The sequence below is a fragment of the Mytilus trossulus genome, chromosome 1 (genome assembly GCF_036588685.1).
Source record: "Mytilus trossulus isolate FHL-02 chromosome 1, PNRI_Mtr1.1.1.hap1, whole genome shotgun sequence".
In the NCBI taxonomy this organism is placed as follows: domain Eukaryota; kingdom Metazoa; phylum Mollusca; class Bivalvia; order Mytilida; family Mytilidae; genus Mytilus; species Mytilus trossulus.
In genome coordinates, this window is record NC_086373.1 from 77,194,798 (window position 1) to 77,206,725 (window position 11,928).

Here is an 11,928-nt window from a genome sequence, read left to right on the forward strand (position 1 = left end):
AAATCCACAATTGATGCCATCGGAGCTAAAAATACAATACAGTAGTCTCCTAAATGTACATTGCTTTAAAAACAACCACTGCCATTTACATAACTCAGACTATAGCGCTACCTTAACTTTTACTCTAATATGTTTATTCATACATACAAACAAATAACATAACAAATGATATAATCCGAAATAAATGAAAGCATTAATGAGTTTCTCCAGTAGGCGTAACCCGTACAAATGTATGTCCTGTATGAGTTTCTGGCTGTTTCCTATTTCCATTAAAGTTATCAATGCGATGTGAACTATCGGTTGGTGGATTGTTAACAGGGGGCATTTCCGGTCCCTTGAATCGATGTGACCTGTCGGTTGGTGGATGGTTAACAGGAGGCATTTCCGGTCCGTCGAATGGGGTATCTACTCCTGTAGTCACTGGTTCCCTGTTCGAGTTTTCTTTGTCGCTATAATTTTGTGATTCTACATCGTTGTCATGGTAAACGTCACTGTAACCACCTAGTGTTCCAGCCATCGACTCAATTTCTCTGATCATTTGTGTTGTCTGTGGAAACGAAAATGTTAAGTTAGTTACAGAAAAACTCAGATGTCTGAATAATTTCTTTGACATAATTAATTAAAAAGATTGAATAGAGTTCTGAACAGATTTTCTACCACTGTAGCCTTGTTTGGTTTGTTTTATTTCTTTTCTGTTATGCATATGTACACTTTTAAAATTAACAAAAACAATACATGTACGTGATTTATGTGCGTGTAACCACACAGCAGTTGAAAACAGACAAAAATCAAGGATTATGACATGTAGGTTTTAGTGATTTTGTCAAGTTGGAAATGTCACAGCAACGGTGCAAGTTATAGAGTTATTTCATGGAAATTGCTTTTATTTGTTTCTAGAAAATAATTGAACAAATTAAACCTAATGTGAAACTAATATTTTGTAAAAATTCACATTCCGAATCAATATTAAATTTTTGTAGTTTATAATTTGATATACATATGTAATGTCTTATCAGCGCTATACAACGCTACGATATGATTTCAGAACGATTTAGTTACACGTCCCCAAATTATTGTATACTCGGCTTTGTACATACCCAGACATAAAAAGCAGTGCCAAGTGGACTCACGGTCTTGATAAAGTCCAAGGAATACTGGTCGGTATATTTTTTGGCATCAAGTGCGAATTCAAGTGGACACATTGAAGGATCAAATCTTGCCATCTTATTTTGGATAGAGTCATTGTCCATTTTCCATAAAATACCTTGGGTAGTCGACCAATCCTAAATAGAAAAAAAATTGTTACAGGGCATTTTATACGCAACCATGAACACATAGTTACCTTGACCATGTTCATTTTTTTGAATTGTAAACTAACGAACAATTAGAGGGTGTAGTGTTGCCAATCTTATATAATCCTTATTAAAAACTAAATGTGCAAACATTGTTTTTATCTTCATAAAATTGAGAATGGAAATGGGGAACGTGTCAAAGAGACAGCAACCCGACTAAAGAATAAGAAAGGGCCGAATGCCACTAATGGGTCTTCAACACAACGAGAAGATCCCGCAACAGGAGGTGTGCTTCAGCTGCACAGATGTATTTCTTTGCAGATATTACCTTCCATCTCTTTTCATACTTCTTCGTTTTCCGTCTGCTTTTCGATTTTCGATTTGATCAAGACTTGTGCTCTATCTATCTTTTTATATTTATATTGAATGTACATGTATTAAAATAAATTGTTAAAATGCTTAGTAACAAATTTCTATACTACTAGTACTTAAAAAGAGTCCAATTTGTTGACCGGGATGACGTAACAACGACGAATCAAACTGCGGCATACAATTCAGGAGCACCTGCGTTCGTTCTCCTCAGGTGTTTTGTCGGGTTCGTGTTGCTTAATCTTTAGTTTTCCGTACTATGTTTAGTGATTTGATGCTTATTTGTGTTTTTACCTATGGTCATGGTGTTGTCTTTTTATTTTCGATTTAAGAATTTCATTTGATCCCTCGGTATCTCCTCAAAATATTTTAGTCATTCAAGTACATGTACATAATATATATGTATACATATAAATGCATATTTTGTGTGATTTTTATACATCCTGTACTGATTTAGTGTCATCATAAATGGATACCCCATATCGCTTGGTTTTCTGTCATATTTCTATTGATACTTTTGGCAAACCAGAACGCTTCAAATCTTACCTCTACAACATATGACGGGAATCCCAGTAAGACCAGTGTTGCCATTAGCGAGTGTTTTACAGGTTTGGGTGGGTTGGCATACTTTCTACCTTCCCCTATAGCCTTGCCGTCAGCATCCATGATAGTCTCTCTTATTCTATGTATCATTTTAAGTCTGTTTAGTAATCGCTTTGCATGCATGACTTCAAACTGAAGTGACCCATCGACGTCAGCTATCTGAGCCAATGCAATCCCTCTCTCTACATCTTGTATGTTTCTAGATTCATAGGCATCAAGAAGCACTAGTAGGTGAAGATTGAAAAATATATTAAATTGTATATATTTATATAAATGAACACGCAGTATTTTAGAAATCTTAATATTTTTGTTCTGATCCAAACATCACTCTTATTTCATTAAATCGACTAATTTGAGCGCTAACTTGTGTCTTTTCGTAAACAATTTCAACTGCCAAAACAAATGTGACCAAGCTCTGAAAGTCTTTTATGGAAGCCAAAAGGAAGACCATCCATCATCTATTATATAAATCAAAGTATATAATGAACAATATTAAAATTCATATTAGGAACTACATTTAACATATGCATCTTATTTTATAAAAGCTATTAAAAGAATCTCTCAAAAAATAAAAAAATCCAAAACAAAAACCACGATGTTTACTTGGAAAATGTGATAGTAAGTTTATGATTTGTGAAATAAAAGAATTTATTCTTGAAAATGGCTGTTAAAGATTTATAACTTACCTTGCCTTGCTTCAAGTTTCTTAGCCATTCGTTTGACATTTATTAACATAGAGTCGTCGATATCTGGGTTCTGATCTTCGTATTTGTATATTAGATTATTCAGAACTTCCGGGTCTTTATAGTATTCTGCCTCCCTCATTTTCTTTCTCATATACTCTTTTCGTTTTTCTGAAGTTAATAAAATGTGTTTTTATTCATTCAGTGTATATTGTATACTTTAGTCCATTCGATTAGTCATTGCAACCGTTGATTGTATCCAATCTAAGAAGATCATGTATTGTTTATGTATGGTTTTGAAAATTTTGCTCAAAATAGTTTTGATGCCAGTTCGTTTTGACCTAAGCTTTAGTTGTTAAAGTGTTTGATGTTCACATATAAAGGAAACAATAGAAATACATCTACCGCTTTTACTTCAAAATTACGAATTTCCAGCTCCTCAATTACCACAGTACTTCCTTAGCTAACAGAATCATTCGCTTTGCTGCCGGTTGTGATTTCACTTAATTAAATCCTCAAAAGTCTACCTATTTGGCCCAAAAATTGCTAAATGTCATCCCCACGTGCTGCCAAGTTACTTTGATGCCGATCATCAAGTTTCGCCATTTAAAGTCAAAATCAGTTAACTCGCAGTTTTGGTTTTCAAGTCATTATTCAAGAGCTTACACATCAAGCATCCATGTCAAGTCTTCTTTACTTTTGTACTATATTTAATCAGAACAATGAATAAAATCAAATGTAAGATATACGTCAATGAAACAACAGCCAGTAAGATTTGGATGTTGTTTTATCTTTCTGAACCCCACACTTTGTAATCTCAATTTTATTAAAGGGGGGGTGTCATTGAACATCATGATTAGGCTGAATTATTGGTTGTAAAAAATCTCAAACTTTAGCGAAAATACAAAAATAAAACAGTTTGCAGATTCTTCATTGTGGTTTATCATAATTAATAGCTTACCGTTTATGTCATCTTGGTCTAGATCCGGTGTTTTGGAGTAGAGAGGAAAGTCCTCCTCCATCACATCTTCATTAGAACTTTCCTCTGTGGCGGTAGTTATAAAATATTTGTTAATTGTTTTGATGAGGTTTCCATCATTTCTCTGAAATACGTTCACTGCACAGTAATTGACATCTGGTACTGTAACTTTGAACAAAACCTCGTCATCAACAATGACTTTTTCAATGGCACTTGTTTTCTGAGGACCATTTCCTTGATTTGTATCTAAATAAGCAACTAATTCATATGGAGATTCCGGGTAAGGTAGGTACACTTCTTTTTCTATTGCCTCTATTGTCTCAATGGGAATTATATGTTTTCCATGCCAAAATCCTTTATTGTCCCCAATTGCTAAACGTGGAGAGAAAACACTATCACCAATACTGCCCGTTGAGTGAATCAATGAAGTATATACAGTGTACAGCTTGGTTATATCATTGTCCTTGTGTGTGTAAACAGAGAAGAAATATTCTCCGGCAACTGGTAATATATAATGGACGCTTTCTATTCCATGTTCATTTTTTATAATCAAATTCACCCGCTTCATGGCCTCGGGATCATTTGAGTGTATTTCATACATTAAAGAATCACTCATCATCTCGGAACAGAAATGTATTTTACCCCTTCCCTTACCAGCGGTAGCAATTCCATTTTCTTTATCTAGAACTCTAATACCCAAACTTTTTGCCAAAACCGCTTCACCCAGCATAGTTTGACTAAGAATCGGAAACGGTTCGTCGTTCGGCTTCTTACATCTGCACCGAATGAGATAATTCAATAGATTAGACTTGCCTGGTTCTGTTGTCTTTCCGTACAGTTTCATTGCGTAATAACCATCTTTAGGTAGCCTTAAATTTAAAATGTACTCGCCGTCATGCCAACGTAGTGTAGAATATTGAGACAATGTTCCTTCGTCCAATATTCTGTGTTTTAACCTCACATTTAAGTTTAAATTCTTTTGACCCTGGAATTTTAGCTCCAAGTGTCCATTGTCTGTACTAATTTTAGACAATTTATGACTAATTGGTTTTAAACCAACCTTGTCTGATTGTTTGTTCTGACCCCAGCCAAGTTCCGGGTGATCCGGAAGCGGGATCTCTATTCTTGGCGGCATTGGACTGTATACTATGTAAGAACATATGAGGTCAAATTCTCTCACTGCTCGAAACAAAGGATTTTTAGCAAAAAGATCTAATCTGAATTGACCATATACAGGAATATTGATATCTATCTCTAGAATGTCACCTTTAACCTCCCATTCGACACAATGTTCCAATGATCCGTCGTCGTCTTCTTTACAAAATGCGGTCGACTTTGATCGATAAAAATTATATCTGAACCCAAGTTTTGCTGCCCAACGCCGTGGAAGCTTCAAATCTAAGGAAACTTTTCCTTGTTTTGTTTTGTGTTTGCACTGAACGTTGTGTTTTCCTTCGAATCCAATTCCGAGTTCATACAATCTTTCTCTGACATAAACTCTTTTCTCAAATTCAAGAAACGGTAGTTGTTTTTCAACAAGTTGCCAGTCTTCGTCGTCAGGTAAATGTGTCCAAAGAAGGTCACGTGGATCAGTCAGGAAATAACAGTCATCGGCATCTTCAGTATGTTTCATTTGTTTGAATTTTTTCATATCTAATTTCTTTCGTTTTACTTTCGGCTTGACTGTTTCACTTTTATTTTGTTCAGAATTATCTTTGTTGCTTTTGATATCACCATTTTCCAGTCTATTTTCCGTACGGTTGTCCTCTGGGCCTTTGTCAGGTACCATTTCTTTTCCGTTTACAAGGAAAGGTACAGGAGATTTAACATCCATTTCGTCATCTTGGTTTTTATCATAACTGTTCTTATTTATAGCAATCTTTTTCGCCTCGCCTGAGTTCAATTCAACACAAGTGGATGCCCAAAACAAATCTACAAGCCGCCATTCACCATCGATTAAAACGGCATTCCATTGTGCCTTTGTTCTTCTTTTGTTAATTTTTTCACCAATCTTAAACGCTGAGCTTTTTGCAATACCGTCAATGATAACGCATGGTACGTCTGCCAACCTGGAATACATCTTACTTTCAGAAGAATCGGGAAAATGTCAAAAACTTCACAAATAAAGATATCAAAGAATCTAAGTAATACACGTTCAAGATTTAATATTTTTTTTCAACTTGTAATTAAAATGCTATTTAGCGCTATGCATTCATGAAGTAGATAGACAGTTTTGTTACAATGCCGCAAATTTTATTTGATAAAGTTAATGCCGACATAGATTTTGTACGAACGTACTTCCCTGAACCAGCAAAATATTATAAACATACAAAACTTCAAATATAATTGTTATCTCTTTCTTGATCATTTTTTTTAATCTCACTTTTTTTTTTGCATTATTAATTCGGTTACATTAGAATCGTTGGTTTAAATAAAATCACTCGAATATTTAGTACTAGAAGAATACTTACTGGCATAAAACATAGAAAAGATTGGCATAGTTTCCCATATCACACTGTATTTTAGAGAAATATTCCAACGGTGAGTTAGGTGGTGGGATGAAGTCGATGGGTAAACTTTTTATATTGTATGAAGTGATCCATTTGTAAATAGAGCGTACTTTCCACAGATCCTCCCATGTATCGTCATCTGTTAAATATTTTACCAGATCCCAATAAGACTTTAGCAATAATTCATTCGGTGCCTGTTTACAAAGAAGAAAACTATATTGTTTGGCTTTATTTATATCTCATCTTATATTGAATATCATAGATTATAAAATATTGTTACCGAAATTTAAAGTGAGCAGGATAACCTTGTCCTGTTGACAATCTTTTTCGGGTTCATATGACTCTTAGTGTTAAATGCCGATTTCATCTGAGTTTTTAGAGTTTGATGCTTGACTTTACTCATCTGACATGAATTCTTTCGGGGTTTTTTTCTCGGTAAAGTTGATGCAGATAAATTATTTTGGTGTAGACAATATCTAAAAACACGAATAAGTAATTACGTTATGACATAGGGGCAACTCGAGGGATTTTTCACTTTTTTAAAGTGATCAGATCAATCTCGGTTTTAAAAAAAATGTAAATGTTCATCCCTCAACAAATAGTTTTGATTTATGAATAAATACGCCGTCCAGTTAGAACCCATTGCAGTCATAGTTAGATCGTGAAGCATCAATACATTATTTTTATAATGTATGTATTTTCCTAAAAGAGTTGAATTGAATGGTTATTTTTGTATTGAGCATAATATGTAACTGGTATTTATATAGTAAATAGAGTATGCTGAGTTGTCTTACATTAAAAGCATGCTCATCAATTATGGTAAAATTCAGATCTTCAATTAATTCTTCCTTGGTTGACTTTGGAGGTGATGGTGGTGGCGGTTCGCCTCGTTTTAATTTCTTCTTGGGTTTTGGTTTGGTACCAATCAACTGCAGGAAAATAAAACGTCAATAGAATCAAAATGTATTTATATTCTATTCCAAGTGTGTCAGTTTTTCAAATTTTAGTATGCATTTTATCGATAATATTTTCTATTTTAAAAAAAGATCATTGAATAATCATCTGAACTAAATGACATAGTCATGTATTTTATCGCTGTGTTGAAGATTCGTTGATTTTTTTGTTGTTTTTTTTTTTTTTTTTTTTTTGCTCTTTGATTGGGTTGTTATATCTTTGACAAATTCCCGTTTCCATTATTAATTTTATTAAACATTTTGCTGATCCTAGCTTTGACCTCCTATGTTTTCAGAAAGTATAAATCATCGTTAGTTTAAGATATGATCAAGTGAAAAGGTATGTAATGTTGAGAGCAACAAAAACTCCAGCGAGGTGGCCAGATGTCTTTTCTAGCCGATCAGATCTATTAAGTATAAAAGTGTATAGAAAGCTTAGAAATAAGATAAAGTATGATCATATATACCTTTTTCGTATTTGGTTTAGAAGTGCCCACATGCTTCTTCAAGATACCGTCTTTTGGTTTGGTTTTATCCTCCTTTGTTTTCTTGATCCCGCCATTTTGTGCCCTCGCATTTGTCTTATTTAGTATCTGCTTATTTCTGCCATGCTGTGGTTTGGTTACAAATTTCACTTTATTTTTAATAACTTGCTGAGATTTATTATCAGGAGATGATGATGAACTCCCCATTATTCCAACCGTAAGTCAAGTCACATATTAGTTACATAATTACGTTCGATTTAACACAATAAACGAAGCGGTTTGTCTAATAATAATTGAATATATATTGTAGAATGCACTTTTGCTCTTGTAACCTGATTAAAAGATTAAAGATTAATCGGTTAAGATGGAATTTGTATATTTCATATGTGCTAGAGGTTTATAATATAAACGGCTTAAGTTTGGCCTATTTTCATTTATTTATTTTAAAACAATCACAGAATGTATATACTGCATAGCATGTTCTCATTTAGATATTTTCACGTACTTCTGATAACTGAATTTTCTTCAGATTTTCCTGGTTTGGTATACAACTTGAAGGACATAACATGTTTATGTTTTACATAAAAAAAGAAGATGTGGTATGATTGCCAATGAGACAAATCTTAACAAGAGACAAGATGACACAGAAATGAACAATTAAAGGTTACCGTACGGCCTTCAATAACGAGCAAAGTCTATACTGCATATTAGTCAGCTAAAAGGCCCCCTAATTAACAAATGTAAAACAATTAAACGAGAAAACTAACGTTTTAATTTCTGTAATGAACGGACAACAAATATGTTACATAGCAATAAACGACAACCAATGATTAACAGGCTCCTGACTTGGGAAAGGCGCATACAGACAGATGTTGCGGGGTTAAACATTTAAGCGGGCGCTCAACCCTCCTTTTTCCTGGGACAGTATTGTAACAGAACTACAATAGAACAAACTACATGTATAAAATCAGTCGAACAATGATTTACTCATCAGATCTGAAAGTACTCCAATTACTGAAAGCTAGTTCAATGCCAATAACAACTGAAATACGCATTATTTGAAAAATATTGTGAAATAAACTTAAAATTCTTTTCTTAAATAAAGTCACATTTTCATTGCAAACTTTCCACATCTAAGTTGATTTTCGTTCTACTTTCGGCACTTATTTTGAACTCGGTGTTTGTTTTGGGGTAAAATTCTTAACTATTTTTGTATTGAGCACCACTGAAGTAACAAAGTTATTTTTAAGAAAATGCCCATCTGATGAGTCACAAATAGTACAGCTTGAAATGTTCTAAACATTGAGTTTTTTGTAATCAAAAGTTAAGCTTCTTGGTTCAGACTTTATGGAAGTTGATTAAAGTATTTTGATTAACATTATAAAACACTTTTTAGCTCACCTGGCCTTAAAGGCCATGTGAGCTTTTCTCATCACTTGGCGTCCGTCGTCGTCGTCGTCGTCGTCGTTAACAATTTTTCAAACATCCTCTCCTCTGAAACTACTGAATGGATTTGAATGAAACTTAGCATGATTGTTCCTTAGATTATTCTGCACAAAGTTTGTGCTTCGGTTTTTGATCCGTCAAAAAACATGGCCGCCGTTACTTAAAATAGAACATAGGGGTCAAATGCAGTTTTTGGCTTATATCTCAAAAACGAAAGCATTTAGAGCAAATCTGACATGGGGTAAAAATGTTCATTAGGTCAAGATCTATTAGCCCTGAAATTTTCAGATAAATCAACAAACCATTGTTGGGTTGCTTCCACTTAATTGGTAATTTTAAGGAAATTTTGCAGTTTTTGGTCATTATCTTGAATATTATTATAGATACAGATAAACTGTTTAAAGCAAAAATGTTAAGCAAAGTAAGATCTACAAATAAGTCAAATTGACCAAAATTGTCAATTGACCCCTTAAGGAGTTATTGCCCTTTAAAGATTTTTTTCACAATTTGTTCATCATGTTGACTTACTTTGAAAACTGCTGTATCAATTTCAGCCAAACTTAGGCTAAATGAGTTTCAGAGTATCTAGTATAAATTTATATTTTATTTCCTTGCATGTCAAGAAACATAGCTCCTATGGCTAAAATAGAACATAGGAGAACATTTTTTTTTTTTTGCTTTTGAAGAAAAAAGGATGATTCAAAGAACATTTAAATAAATTGAAAAGCCAAAATAATCATTGATGAGAGATTAAACCAAAAAAATTAAGGTGAGCGATTCAGGCTCTTGAGAGCCTCTTGTTTGTCATTGTTTACATTCTATACATAATCATGAATATAAAAGCTCGTAGTAATTTGAAACCATCGATACTGAAGGTTTACGAACACTAGAATGACTTTTAATGTTTATATATTATTATACCATATTTGTTCTTCTTCACATCTTGGTCTTGAGACGTTGCCATGTTCGGTGATAATTTGGAGGCCTTATCTAATGATATGTGGTTGTGAAAGTGCCAAGAATTGACATGACCAATAAACGACGTTAAAGAACAACCCTACATTTTAACCAGTGTTAGACACATTTTCCCGCACTTTAATACATGTGCTGTACGTCGACATATTTTTAAGACGGTAAGTATGTGACATGAAATATTTGCCACTGGACATTCAGCAAACAAAAGCCAATCGATCAATGCAATATGTCGCAACAGTTAAATTGTTATTTAAGAGAGGAAATTTTAAACAGTCCCCTGTTGACGGAACCAAAAAACATAAAAAAGAGAAGGGGTTATAAAGGAAGGTTTGCCTGTAGAGTTTGCACATTATATGTTAATTTGTTTTACATGGTTGCCAAATATTAGGAAGCTACTGATTTTAGGGATCTAAACTTAAATTTTAAATTGCCACTGTAAACGTTTATTATACTAGTTTATTTTGCGATATACTAAGGTTTTTCTCATTGTTTATGGTCGTAAAGTGGATGCCTATTCTTATGTATTTTAGGTCTCTGGTGGATAGATGTCTCATTTGAAATCATACCAAATCTCCTCGGTCTTTGTAGGCATAGAAGAAAAAGACTTCCGAACCAAAGTGAAAATCCTTAATTAATAAGATAATCATTTCTGTGAAAATTTACTGATATAATCTTATGTGGTTCATAAGTGTTTCTCGTTTTTCGTTTTAATAAATTAGACCGATGGTTTTCCCGTTTGAATAGTTTTATACTAGTAATTTTTTGGGGTCTTTTATAGCTTGCTGTTCGGTGTGAGCCAAAGTTCCATGTTCAATGCCATATACCTTGACCTAAAAGGCTATAATGGTTTACTTTTATAAATTGTTATTTGGATGGAGAGTTGTCTCAGTGACACTCATACCACATCTTCCTATATCTATTACTAAGTATATAATATAGTATTATTTAATGTTTTTGATTTTTTTTCAAGAAAGATCTTCCAGTATTCAATCTTTAAATGTATTGTTCCATCTTTACTGAGAAGTTAATCAAATCAGTGAAAACCAGGGGGGAATCACGTAGAGAGCAAAACACTAATACAAGTGTCTATACCACTATATGTTAAGTTATATACTAAGGATAAGGTCGACAGATGACTTAGGAGTTTACGTTTTGTTCCATTTTTGTGGTAGTATACCCACTGTACCAGTTTAAGATTTAATCGAACGCATACTATACATGTTTAACACTGCCATACTGATTATGTACCTGTTCCAATGTCTGCTTGTTGTCTTTAAAAATTGTTTTCTATTTCATTGTTTGTTTTCTTTCAAAATCATGCTGTTGGTTTTTGTCGTGTCAATTCTTTTACATTTTGTTAATTCGATTATTTTTTTATGATTTAAATAGCGGGGTTTGTTTAGCTCTTGTTGAACGCCTTATGGTTTAGTTGGCTACTTCCACGTCTGACGGTCTCTCATGGACGAGAACTGTAACGGTTCCAATAAAACTACACACATAACAATGCAAAATAGTATATACAAAATACTAAGATTGAAAATTGTTCAACAGTTTGAAGATGAATTTTGTTAGTTCTTAAACGGTTGTCTTTGAACTTTTTGATGATTTTTAACGTCATATGATGTAAATGAAA

General features: G+C 33.5%; 1 protein-coding gene and 1 long non-coding RNA gene across 2 annotated transcripts in view; one reads left to right on the forward strand and one right to left on the reverse strand.

Annotated features, from left to right (window-relative positions):
* LOC134685566 (uncharacterized) overlaps nt 1-11,928 on the forward strand; it is a 55,391-nt gene that overhangs the window by 6,412 nt on the left and 37,051 nt on the right. The gene's annotated exons all lie outside the window — the stretch shown is intronic.
* LOC134693743 (uncharacterized) lies at nt 194-8,081 on the reverse strand. Its single transcript, XM_063554648.1, has 8 exons — nt 7,857-8,081; nt 7,231-7,365; nt 6,398-6,630; nt 3,909-5,995; nt 2,951-3,118; nt 2,208-2,488; nt 1,098-1,283; nt 194-547 (listed from the first exon to the last, which is right to left on the reverse strand). Exons 1-8 carry the CDS (start codon nt 8,079-8,081, stop codon nt 194-196), a joined length of 3,669 nt encoding a protein of 1,222 aa, XP_063410718.1.